General features: G+C 46.1%; 3 protein-coding genes across 3 annotated transcripts; 1 reads left to right on the top strand and 2 right to left on the bottom strand.

Moving 5' to 3' along the window:
* Positions 1-37: 37 nt before the first annotated feature.
* Positions 38-6,483, bottom strand: TREMEDRAFT_42903 (uncharacterized protein). The gene is made up of 24 exons (XM_007002508.1): positions 5,629-6,483; positions 5,272-5,568; positions 5,099-5,224; positions 4,640-5,055; positions 4,549-4,597; positions 4,471-4,507; positions 4,360-4,424; positions 4,189-4,312; positions 3,996-4,146; positions 3,275-3,954; positions 3,129-3,232; positions 2,765-3,084; positions 2,136-2,710; positions 1,936-2,087; positions 1,643-1,869; positions 1,544-1,599; positions 1,395-1,503; positions 1,186-1,345; positions 906-1,140; positions 710-822; positions 647-664; positions 533-603; positions 346-444; positions 38-295 (listed from the first exon to the last, which is right to left on the bottom strand). Exons 1-24 carry the CDS (start codon positions 6,188-6,190, stop codon positions 185-187), a joined length of 4,857 nt encoding a protein of 1,618 aa, XP_007002570.1. The 5' UTR covers positions 6,191-6,483; the 3' UTR covers positions 38-184.
* A 231-nt stretch (positions 6,484-6,714) lies between these two features.
* TREMEDRAFT_60459 (uncharacterized protein) lies at positions 6,715-8,363 on the top strand (the record flags this gene model as incomplete). Its single annotated transcript, XM_007002767.1, has 10 exons — positions 6,715-6,749; positions 6,794-6,888; positions 6,958-6,968; positions 7,016-7,038; positions 7,085-7,098; positions 7,150-7,235; positions 7,288-7,384; positions 7,474-7,904; positions 8,117-8,289; positions 8,342-8,363. The coding sequence occupies 10 exons, from the start codon at positions 6,715-6,717 to the stop codon at positions 8,361-8,363; spliced, it is 987 nt and encodes a 328-aa protein (XP_007002829.1).
* A 214-nt stretch (positions 8,364-8,577) lies between these two features.
* TREMEDRAFT_67817 (uncharacterized protein) lies at positions 8,578-12,274 on the bottom strand (the record flags this gene model as incomplete). Its single annotated transcript, XM_007002952.1, has 10 exons — positions 8,578-8,925; positions 9,084-9,352; positions 9,630-9,759; positions 9,805-9,845; positions 9,945-10,161; positions 10,287-10,407; positions 10,521-10,819; positions 11,045-11,251; positions 11,456-11,539; positions 12,257-12,274. 10 exons carry the CDS (start codon positions 12,272-12,274, stop codon positions 8,578-8,580), a joined length of 1,734 nt encoding a protein of 577 aa, XP_007003014.1.
* Positions 12,275-12,769: the final 495 nt, after the last annotated feature.

Below are 12,769 nucleotides of genomic sequence, written 5' to 3'. Positions count from 1 at the left end.
CCGCACCTGTGCTTATGACATGGACGTATCAAGCAGTGTTCATCAGTTGTGCATCTCGTACCCGTTCACTGACTTTGTCCCGAGTCACTTCCTTGTCATCTTCGCATACATCATATATGAGTCTTGGGTTTCTGACAAAGATGCTCAAGATACATGCAATATGCTATTGACACAATGAAATAAACTAATAGTCCTTCTGTGGACTACTAGATGATGATGGTGATTTCCTTCTCTCGGCCTCTGTGGCCATACGTTTGAGATTTTTGAACTCTGTCTTTCCTGTCGCCTTACATAGCTGAACATTAGAAACCTCCTTAACAGTAAACAGTGATGGTGTCTGCTCACGGCATAGAAACGGGATTTCGGATTCCTCAATAACTCAGCAGGACTGGAAAACTCTACTAATCTTCCTTTATCCATGACGAGTACTTTATCAAAATCGATCTATTCGTCAGTATCATCTTTGTCACAAACACGGCCGTGAAGTCTGGAAGAGGAATTCCGAAGGAAAGTGAAAATCTCAGAAACTCACAATGGTATGGATCCGATGGGCAATGGTGAGGATGGTGGAATCGTGGAATTCTTCTCTAATAGTTTTTGAGACTGAAAGTCAGCTGATAACCGCCAGATGGACTCAGCGACTCACTCAGTTCGTCAGTCTCGTCTGATCATCAACATGTTATTCCGCACTTTAGAAGATAATACGTACAATCTATAGAAGCAGTAGCTTCATCCATGAATAAAACTCTATTGCGTCGTAATATTGCTCTTGCCATACAAATGAGTTGTTTCTCTCCACTTGAAAAGTTATCTCCTCCCTCGCTGAAAGATCAGCTTTGTCTCGCTTCCCTAACGACAGTGTTTGGAACTCTGTCTCCCTGGCGGAATGTTGACGAAAGACTAACCTGACAGGATTGGAAAGATCCTTGAATACATTCTTATTCCTGATCTCATCACCTGACGACGTTTCAGAATCTTCCTCCAGTAAATGCACGCGTTTCAAAGCCGCATAAATGTCGGCATCGTCGTATTCGTCAAACACGTCCAGGGTGGATCTTAATGTGCCAGAGAGAATGGTTGGGTCTTGAGGAATTATAGTGACCCTGGTTCGAAGATCCGTCAAACCGATCTGAGAGATATCTACGAAATTCAGCAGTATCCCTTGTGATAAAGAGAGTGACATACCAATGCCATCAATGATGATTTTTCCTGCATGTGCTTCAACAAAGCGGAAGAAACTCAATGCTAAGGTGGACTTTCCACAACCTGTGGAACCTACAATCCCGATCTTTTCTCTGGGTGCTACTTCGAACGCTATAGAATGAAGAACATCAGGTAGATCTGGCTGATACGTCAGCTAAACCAGTGGTTGGGGCAGTAAGCTGAGGACTGACGGCATATCGAATAGTCAGATTTTCTACTGATATGGCTCCTGCTTCTGGCCAAGATGCAGGAGGTCTACGGTCCCCGAATTCTGGTGCTTCTCGGGGTAGCTCAGAGTATCTAGGCATAAGTGTTGGATGAATGACGAGATAAGACACACTCTTTGATTCTCTCCAGGGCGACCATACTTTGTTCGAGTTGAACGAAGCGACGCACCTGCTCATCAGCGAAACTATGGATGTGGGCGAGATGAACCTACCACAAAGAGTAGATCGTGAGTGATGGTGTTTGCGAATGCCAGGGCAAACCCTGCCATGGCGGCTGTGGTACCTGGTGAGACAAGAACCATGACGGCCGTCAAGCCGACGACGAAGGAAGATAGGACATTGAAACGCGCTGATAGCCATCGATTTACTGTCCACGTCCATGCAAATGCCAGTAGATTTGTATCTGCTAAACGCATCATTTGCTTGAGGGCGATGGTGCCTGTGAGTCAGCCTTGGCCCAGCAATGAACTCGACAGGGTGAAACGTGTGTAGAAGGGGGGCTCACTAGCTCCGAACGCCCGGATGACAGCCACTCCAGAGACGGTTTCGCCAAACAATGAATACAGTGGTGATCGAGTCACAGAATCCAATCTTCTCATATCCCTGGAAGTTTGACCGTAAATGGACCCGATCTGATAGTAGATGACCATCACGATACTTCTGATCAGTCTCTTTGACTTCCCAGGTGGAAGAAAAAAAACTTACCAACCAACAACGATGAAAGGAAGACCTCCTACATAAGTGATAGAGCATACAGTGACCGTAGCCGAAAGACCGTATGATATACTCCTGACGAAATTGTCCGCCATGCTCGAGTCTAAACCTTCGATGTCTTTACCAAATCGATTGAGAAGGCGACCTCTGCTGGTAGTATCGTGAAAACGCAATTTGGCAAATAAGACCGCCTCGAGCATAACGCCATGTAGCTTTTTGCTTGCCTTGAGCGAACCGTAGTACACAACGACATACTGGATGTTCTTGAGGAACACTCCGATGAGGGTAATTAGAGCGTAACCAATGACATAGTATTCTGCGGTATGAACCCCGGGTGATCCTGTCCAATACTCGACCCAGCCTCGCTCGGCCACAGGGACAATCATAGCAATCGTAATACCAAACACGAACATACACCACCACACAGGACCACCTAAAGATGTCAAATAGAGCTTCCATACCGACCAAGCAATTCGACCTTTGGCTCGTTTCTCGTCTTCGATCAATTTACGAGGAGGTTTGCTCTTGCCGCCGACCATTGAAGATGACGAAGACGCGAGGGTAATCTCATCATCCGGGGCGAGAGATGAAGTTTCCGAATTAGCTTCTGAGTGGTTTACTCCAGATAAACTGATGACGCTCTTGTGTCCTGGCTTACTGATCGATTCAGGTAGTTTAAGCTCCTTGTTCTCAGGGGCAGTCGGTTTGGCCTTCACATCCTCAGCTTCGAGCTCTTCCATCATCCCACAGGCTACAAAGTCGTCCCTGGTACCGGAAAATTTGACATCGCCATTCTCGAGAGCGACAATGTAAGCAGCGCCGGGTGAGACGAGCGTGGTATGATGAGAGACCATGAGAATAGTACGACCCGCTACGATATCTCCTTGCAAGCAGTTGTCCATGATCGCCTGAGCAGTGTGAGCATCTACCGCACTGAGTACTGTGGCGTTAGATTGTAGTCACAAAAGAACGACGAAAGCTCACCGTCGTCCAGAAATAGGAGAGAAGCACGACTGTACACCGCGCGTGCAAGTGACACTCGAGCCTTTTGCCCACCGCTAAGATTCAAGCCTTTCTCTCCGATCTCACTGAACGAATTAGCTCGTACACATTCCAAAATAACGACTCACGTCTCATCTCCGTCTTCCAAAACCTCCAGATCTGGGAGGAGGGAGCATGCTTCGATGACTGCTTGATATCGTGCCTCACTCCAAGGAGAGGAGAAGATGATGTTATCCTTTATGGAGGCATTCTGCAGCCAAGCTTGTTGTGGCACGAAAGCGACCATATTTGGGACGAGCCATTCTTGTTCTAAGATCGGATCCGGATGACCATTCATAGCATCAGGATGTGAACGTGGGCAAATAACCTGTCCGGCCACAAGATCCGCTTCACCTAGTAAACCGGCGAGAAGCAGAGTTTTGCCGGAGCCTAATCTACCACAGATTAGGGAGAGCTCTCCTCGAGGGAATTTGAGATTCAGGTCGGCAAGGGTGAACGCGTGTTTGGGTGTTGCGGGGACCGATCGTGGAGCTAGACCATTGACCGGCTTGTAGGCAGAGTCGTCCACTGGCCAGGTAAAAGTGGCGTTGGTGAGGATTATGTCGCCATCACCGACTTCATTCTTCACTGGGGCGACCTCGTCACGGGTGAGGTATGTCTCGATTCGTTTGCAAGATACGAACCCCTGAAGGGCCTGGATGAAAGTCTCAGGAAGGGCGTTGAGGGCGTATTCGAGCTCGGCGAAAACGGCGATTGATGTGAATGCAATGGACGGCGTCAGACGCTGATGGCTGACCAATGTGAAGTGCTAAGCTGTTAATTTTCGATCATCGTAGACGAAGAGCTCACCAAAAAAGAGACGACAGTGACAAGCACTGGGGTGAGGGCCCAGATGCAATTGAAAGATACTTCGATCTGGTAGTTTCGAGCTTGCCAGTGAAGCTCTTGCTTTCGTATATCGTTAATACGTTTCTCGAAGGAACGCTCCCAGGCCATGAATCTGAAGTCAGTCATAGCCCCGACAGCGGATAGAATGACGCACTTGAGCATTCTGATACCCTGCAGTATCTCATTCATCAGTGACGTGCGCTGATCTCGGGTCTTCATCAAGTTGTCTTGAGCCTTGACGACAATCTTGGAGGCAATATGATTCAATGGCAGGCAAACTGTGGGTAAGCCCAGTTCTTCCATGAGGAGCTACACTTTGTCTCACTGATGACTGTCAAGAGACCGAAGATTGCTGATGTTCCCAGCATGTTAACCAGGAAGACGGTTGCCCTACACCATCAGCCACAGGTTCTGCTCATATGGAAGGAACACATACACAATAATCTCTATAGGTGCATCGATCAAGCTGAATTCTGCACATTAGTCTGGTACGAGCGACAGCATTTCAACTAACCGTGAAAAACGAATTCCGTCACTCGGTCGACGTCGACCGTGAAGAGAGTCTTATAATTAGTTGAGCTTCTACTTATCACGACTGGACCAACCATGATCTGACTCTTCGAATTTACACCCTCTTCCTCGTCCTCGTCACCGCTGTCGTCATCATCGTCCTCGTCTTTGCCCCTGACCAACTTTTTCTCCTTGGCGAGCTGTTTTTTCGCTTCCTTGTTCGATGTGTCCGGAGCGGAAGAAGCAATATCTTTCTTCACTAAAGTTTTCTTGAACAGTAGGGAGTTGAGCTGCACCTTGATTCTGCCTTCGAGTATTACGGACGACAGGGACCACAAGACTCCAGAAGCGAGGTAAATGAGGGCATTGGAGACGAACAGGCAGAAGGCAAGGAACCAACCCCAGATGGGCTCTGAGCGCGATGGGTCGTTCTCAAGATACCTGATAAAAAGTCGCAGAACATAGTGAGGGAGATAGTAGAAGACGGCTGTTATGGCTGCTAGAAGGGATTCTTTTTCATCAGCCGACAGCGGACGGGTCCAAGGGAGACTCACGTGCGATGAGAGTACCTTTGTTGACCTTGGCTAACTGCCATAGAAGGTTAAAACCCTCCCAATTTCCTAAACGACGACTGCGCTGTCCATACTCTTTTTTCATCGCAGTGTAATTAGGTAATGTGCCTGTGAAGTGAGTCCTTCGTTTTGTATCTGATGGTGAAATAACGCACGCATATCAGAAGTGAGGATAGGTAGGTCCCATACATCCATAGACTCTGCGTAATAGCCCTTCCTGACGAGGTTCGTGGTATAGCTGAAGAGCAGCCATTCCGGGACAGTGACCTGAACTTCTTCAGATACGTTTGGTTTTGAGGGATCCAAAGACTCATGTAACGGAGGAACAGCTTCCAGAACTTTCGAAGGATACAGGGCATCCAAAGGTAAATGCAGAGGTGGACCACGTCGGATATAGCAGGCAATCAAAAGTGGGGGGAAATGTAATATGGGAAGCAGAGCTTGAAGAATGCCTATAGGAGTGAGTGAAGGTAGTCGTATAACGTCGAGCCGAGCGAAATTAGCCAGAAAACCTGACGGTTGAGAAGGTAGGGGTGTCGTAGGTAGCAAAGCAAGAGCAGATAAGACTAGAAAAGCAGAGAAGATGTTGATAGATTGTATGATGGTAGTTGGCCAATGTGTCGAGACGGTATGTTGAGATAAATGCCACCAGCCGATGAGCAATATGACGCAATGAGCAGGAATGAGTAAAGCTGGAATGACAATTTGACGATCTCGTTCTTGTGGTTCTACTCCACTCGCAGCCGTCAAGATCAACAATGTGATGTTGGAAATAAAAGGGAGGGACATCGTGATGAACAAGGCGAGTTTTCTTCTCCACATGCTGGCCCAAAATTTCTCTGGATCAACCGGTATCCCATCAATGCACACGACGGGGTCCACGATGTCGAATGGGTCTTTTTCCGTGGGTATAGAACCGTCCAGAGCTTCATCATGATGGATAGGGAGTCGAATGGGACGTCGTACGAGCTTGTGAATTGGGGAATCTGGATGTATTCCGAGATAGATGGAAAAAGAGACGAGGGTGGTGAGGGGTATTAGAGCGGTGGTAAGTGCGTGGATGTGATCTGACATGCTGATGTGACTATTTCCTCAATGATCAATGAGATAGGTGTATGCTTGATATTGTAAAGAGAGAACTGGTACCGGTGAGTGACAGTAATGATTAGATCGATGTCGAGTTGAGTTCAAGAATGAGAGATGGGAATAGTAGGGTGATAGGGAACAGAGGGATCTGCCCGGACAAGGTCAAGGTACCTTTGTGAGTTTCAAAGGCTTGGGTTTTTTTTTTGGCAAATCCTTCTGTATTCCCTTGGCCCTTGAGTAGAACAAAGAGGAAGGACATGAGTCGGGGGGATAGTAGTAGGATATGCGGACAAGGGGAAAAATCTAAGTACAAGAATAGTCAGTCCCATTTCACCCCCAAAACCCAAAAGTTGGTCACGTGGTGCATCGGAGACGGGACCTTTTCCAAGATCCCTTCCTGCTTCCTGGACCGACTGATGACGACCCCCGTCCGTCCCCTTTGGGACATTCATTTTCAACGTCTTCCATCATCAAATTCAACCTCTATTCCCTTCTACTTGACATCATCAAACATGTCTGTAGAATTACCAAAGGCTATACTCTACTCGTCAGACTGTCTTCTTGATCCTCCAGTCCGCCACTGACCATCAGATATGACCATTCCGTGTGGTCCACAGTGCCAAGATTGTGTCTGTACGAAAAGGGTTATGGCGATGATGAATACGTGGTCAAGCAGGTGGACATTTGTCAGTGATCTCAATGATATTCATCTCTCCAGTCTCTCATTGCGAAATGTTCGATACTGATATGTTTAGCCAAAGGAGAGGTGCGTAGTTGATCGACCGGAGAAGCGCACTAAATCACATCTTACAGAACTTTGCACCGTCATATCTCAAGTGAGCTTTCTGGCCGAGACAACACTTGTGCTAGCTGATGACGCAGGATCAACATGCATGGTCTGTATTACGTACTCTTGTCCTTGATCCCGATGAGGCTGACGGATCAAGGAACCGTCCCAACCCTCGTTGTGCCCATGCTCGAAACGACAGGAGCCGAAGTAGCAAGCAGATATCGTTCTTTACGCGACACTATTGTCCGTTATTTTCCCTCTGAATCCCTATACCCCTTCGTACTAACCTTTCCAGAGTATATGCGAATTTCTCGATCAAGCTCGAAGCCCTCATACTCACAATACGACCTCTGATCGTCCTGCTCCTGTTCTTTCTCCAGCTACCATAGAAGGTGAATCTCACTCTCTTTCTGTTCTCATCCCTCATTCTTCTTCCCTCATCACCCGTCTTTTAAAGGAACGAGAGATACTGATATGAAAGGTAAATCCGTATCGGATAGTTTGATCGCATTGTGTCATTTACCATCTGTGGATCCAAACTTTCTCGTCATTGCATGTCAATCTCCAGAGGAATTACGAACCAAAGCAGCCGGAAGCCAAGGAGCTATGTTGAGCGCCCGTCATGATGCTCTTCAAACGTATTTGAAAGAGGCCAAACAAATCGCTGCTGATAGTCCTTTGAGTAGTAGTAAAGATAAAGGTTTAACGTACGAACAAAAAACCGTGGTTTTCCTCGAAGAAAAAGCAACAGCGAATGAAGTAGTGTGGGAAATCTATAATGGTAAAGCTGGAGAAGAACGAGAAAAAGCATTTTTCGTCGCTAGTAAAAAAGTTTGGACCCATGGCATACCCGATGTTTTGAGAAAGATGGAATCTTATATTCGGGGACCTTATCTTTTGGGAGATCAAGTGGTGAGTCTTATTCAACCTCTCATCTCTCTGTCAAATTCATTTCCCTCTCTCTCCCACAATTGAACTGGCGAAATCATGGAACACTCTCACCCCTCCTGTCTATCTTTCGTGGTGAAATGATGTCACTGTCCTTTACACACATGGTTCGCCTGATCGAAGGTAAAATCTCTCTGTCGACGACGTTAAAAGAACAAGGTCCGACTGAATTATAGTGCCTGGCAGATCTTCACGTCATCGCTTGGCTCTCTCGAATCATCGAATTAAGCGGCGGTACGAAAACAGCAAGTGGTATCGAAGCTTTAGAATCCCTGACGGGTCATAAAGTCGGTCCGAAGATGAAGGCCTTTTGGGCGTTATGGATCGAGAGACCTAGTTTCAAATCGATGTGAGTTCGTTCGTTTATGGTGGAAGGTAATACGGGTACTGACAACAAAAAGTTACGCCACGGGACTTCACTGAAATCCGGGTGTCTTAAGATAAAGGAGAAGATCAAGTGAAGTGTAGGAAGAGCAGTTGAACAAGAAAACACCAGTGGAAGTAAGGGAAGGACGATTTAGGGGCGAACGTCACACATATATACAAATGTCCGAAACCAATGCAAAGCATTCATAAAATTACACGTGTATGATTTGCCTTAAATGTTGTAGGCACGGTTATGCTGTATGTTACTTCACTACTTCGACTTTGACTTTATGTTTGGGTCTTTCAAATAAGCCGAAGTTCCTTTTCCCCATTGACCAGCTTTTGTACCCCAACCATCTGCAACTCCCCAAATATGTTGTTCCCTTATGACAGGAGCTTTACCATCATCTCTCATGTTCTGTCCTGACAGTGAAGCCTCATGAGCGAAATCATCGTCTACCGTAACTCCCTCGGAGAGATTATTGTCGGACAATCGAGTATATTTGGTAGGGTTAGAGGAAATTTCCCATGATCTCACTTCGGAAGAAAGGGGTATCCAATCTTCTTGTTGATAATTGGGACTTTGTGTCATTTCTATCAATCTCGACACTGCTCGTTTCTCTCAATCAGCGTAGACTCTACAATGGTGTTGCGATTATCTCTTTTGATACTTCCCAGAGGGAGTCGACGAAATAAAAAATGCAGGATAGTAGTGAGAGACTGCAAAGTGGGAGATACCAAAGCTGGTAGATACAAGATGATGAGGGATGTACTTACATATGCGAACCTTTCATCCTCTCCAGTGAAAATACTCAAGACGCTAAAGCTACTGGAACGATCTTCCGCTTCTTTAACCAATGCTTCTCTTTGTCTGTTACTCAAAGTATTGTAAATTGATACATTAGGTCGAGTGGGGGCTTGTAATGTTTCAGAGAGAGATTCAGCAGTGAGAGAATCTGTATCTTCTGGTGTGGATAGGGCGTCGGGGAAGAAAAGAGAATGAACGGGTGAAGAAGCACGAATGTGAATTTGACATCTTGATTCGTCTACAATTAGCGAACGATTCAATTTTAAATCGTCAATCTTTGGTTTGTCTATGCCTTCCTGAGAAGGTGAGATTCAAACAGAAAGTGAGGCACTTGGAAGTGGTAAAGGGAATGATTCACTGACAAGACCGAGTGGGAGTAGAAGGGACAATGAATTGAGGGGGAGAGCAAGTTGATCACGAAAGAAGAGAAATGGGGACAAAGACTATAGAAATGAGATCATATGCAGAAGGGATATACAGTAGCAGCGTGTAAATAAAAGTTGGGGAGAACTTACAGAGAGCATCAATCAGATTTATAAACCTCCTAGCTTCATTCTTCATCTTCAATGGTAAGACCGGTACCTCATCAATGAAAAATATCCGAAATCTAGATGCTAGAGTTATATAGTCCGCAGGACCTAATGGCTATTCTATCAACTAGTAATCTCACAGGATTTGCAGGTATCTTACTCTTTCACATAATTCAGTAAAGGTGAACCGACAAGCTTGATCTGTACTTAGAGGTACATTCAAAGTCCGGCCATATACAGAGAGCTGGATAGATTTTGCTATGGCTCAGTTTGAGGTTCATAGTTATGACGAGTACTTACCGTTAACACCTCCCTCAGAGCTCCAGGCATGATCAAAACCTTGGTCGGAAGAAAGATACCAACTCGGACAAAATGTTCCATTTTGATCGGATTGAGTTCTCCAATCTCGACCACCGTCAACCTCCAGGACATCACAACGTGATTTCAAAGCTCCGAGAAATCCAGCCATACGTTCTTTTTGCACACCGTGGTGGTATAAATCTTCCGGAAGGCGATTCTGTAGTCAGTCTTATTTCCAAGCTCCGTCCAATAAGGTGTGTCACGGATATGAATGATGTCACGTTTGTTTTGAGGGAAACGGTGAGAGTAATATCGCTCCTAGTACAGAATCCTACGACTCACAGAACAAGAAATGACAATTCCACCAAGACGCCAATACCAAGACAAAACGTCTCTGAGCAACGCGGCTGAGGATGCGTCTAGAAGTTGCAACTCGTCAAAGCTATCATCAGAGAGCTGTATGCTTAAGCGTATGTGAAATTTCCCGACTCACTAGAGGATGTGATAATCTAGAATCATCTTCCTAGCAACTTATATCAATCCCCTGCACGTACATTTGTAAAAGACAGTCCGAGCTCACTAGCAAATGGGATAGTCTCTTCATCGATCTCCCTAGACCTCCCAGAATCGTCGTATTTACCTCCAGCAAAAATTGCTTTCCACCCTTTTCTCGCAGCGACGTCCATCCGTTGGTTTTGTATCGACAAAGTAATTCCATGTTTTCTTCTCTGCATTTCGACGAACACTTGAGAGTAGAGCCAAAGGGTGAAAGCGTGATAGTGCCATCGTCTTTTGTGTGAAGTGGGTAGGATGTCGAATAGGAGGGAAAGAAGGAAAGATTTGCCCGTTCCAGGAGGTCCAGTCAGAAGGACACCCTGTTGGTCAGACGATCAAAAAAGAGGTTCACGAGCTACTCTCAACCTGCTCAAGCCCCTGTCGCATACTTTCACGAGGATAATCCTTCCAAGAGGACGCCCAATTTCCTCTGTAAGGACATTCCTGAAGGAGGGATGCGGTAATGCAGAATTTGTTTGTAAGGGAAATTTGGTCAGAGCTGTATTTACAGTGAAGAGTCATGGGGGGAAAAGGGAAGAACTGACTTTTGGCGTTTGTAAAGCTTCCAATTCTTCTTCCCCACTTAACACCCTAACCAAAGCCTTTTCCTTTTCTCCCATCACTCCAAGCTCTGTAGTATCAATAGAAGGACCTGTCCATCTATGTCGTGTTGAAAGTGGAAAATCCGGAAGACGAGCTAAGAGTTCCAGTGGGGGTGAATATTCTTTGACATCGTTGAAAAAGTGTCGGAGCTAAAGATCAATGACCCACACCAAGGACATGGTCAATCAGTATGTTAGTGAGGAGCTAAGGGTTCAAACCGGTGTTACGAAGTCGTATTGAGGATGTGTAGAAGAAGGTATGAACGACCACGGAGGTTAGTGACTTTACTAGTAGGAAGAAGAGTAAAAGTGGAGATGGAGGAGAAACGAGAGGAAGAGAGAGGTATCACTCACTCGCATGGCACATCTCACTTGTTCATCATCCCATTTTATCTTCCCTCTCTCAACTTGTGTCCTATAAACCTCCAATAGATCTTTCTCTCCATCCGCTCCATCCTCTCCCTCTCCAGGTCCGACTTCCAACTCTTTGGTCAAGGATGAAACCTTCCCCGTCTTCTCTTCCCCATGTCCACCGTCATCGTGTACGCTGAGAGTAATTTTGTATCGTATCGATACGGTCTGAGAAATATGAGGCCAATAACTTATGATGAGCTGTCGTGTGAGATGTGTTCTCAATGGCGAGTGAGTCGAATGACGAAGAATGGATTTCATCTCCACGCTTAATCTTTCTTCTTCTGTCCTGAATGTAGGGTTTATGCAAATACAGTACTTATCCAGTCACGTTCGTTGATAGCTCACGCCAAGTACAGATGTTCACAAGGTATCGTTCGAGCTATGATCTTGTGGTCTTAAGGATCATGTCGGGCGCAGTTAGGTTCCAAGTGACAGGTGTTGGGACACGTTGGGTGGTCGTAACGTCATCCCAACATGCCCAGAAGATGAAAGCAGATTGGGAACTCGTCTGAAGATCTAGGGATAGCCATCCGATTGAAATTTGGAGCCCCGCATCATCATCGATCGTGAGTCACCTACTTAATGCTCTTGGATCGCTGTCAACCTGCCTGTCACATCTAACACATTTTCACCTACCCAACAACCAACTTTACCTCTCTCAACAATCCAATACTCGCCATATCCCTCTCAATGTTCTCTTTCAAACATCTTTCTCTTGTCCCCCTTACCCGGGACACTCACACTTTCAAACGCGTTCATATCGTTCTACCCCTTCTGATCACACGCACTATCACTTCATCCTCCGTCCGACGGACTCAAACGGGATATGGAGATCCTCAAGATGAGAAAATAGAGAATAATACTCCTTTACCTACCCACTCGAGGACTGATCATGAGGTTTCTAGCTCCAGCTCTCAGGGCACCAGCGATAGCGAGAAAGCTTCTGATTTCAAAAAAGGAGTAAGGGAGGGGGACGAAGGTGGGGAGAAGAAGGGGAAAGGGAAGGATGGCGGTAAGAGTAAGAATAAGAAGAATGAGGAGATGGTGAAGAAGGAGACGAAGAAAGTAGGGGAAGAACCTAAGAAAACTAAAGTTGGTGAGGCTGGACCTATCGGTGGTTAGTCAGGTGAGTTTTACGGTATTACAGTGATGCCATGAGTTCTTGGACTGAGAGCTGATGTTAGATGTTTTGACAAAAAAAGTACAGGCACACAGGAGCGGTCGGTCACTGGCAGACGGGGGATGAATTCACGG

The sequence above is a fragment of the Tremella mesenterica genome (genome assembly GCF_000271645.1).
Source record: "Tremella mesenterica DSM 1558 unplaced genomic scaffold TREMEscaffold_2, whole genome shotgun sequence".
NCBI lineage: Eukaryota > Fungi > Basidiomycota > Tremellomycetes > Tremellales > Tremellaceae > Tremella > Tremella mesenterica.
This window is presented reverse-complemented; position numbering and strand designations above follow the sequence as displayed.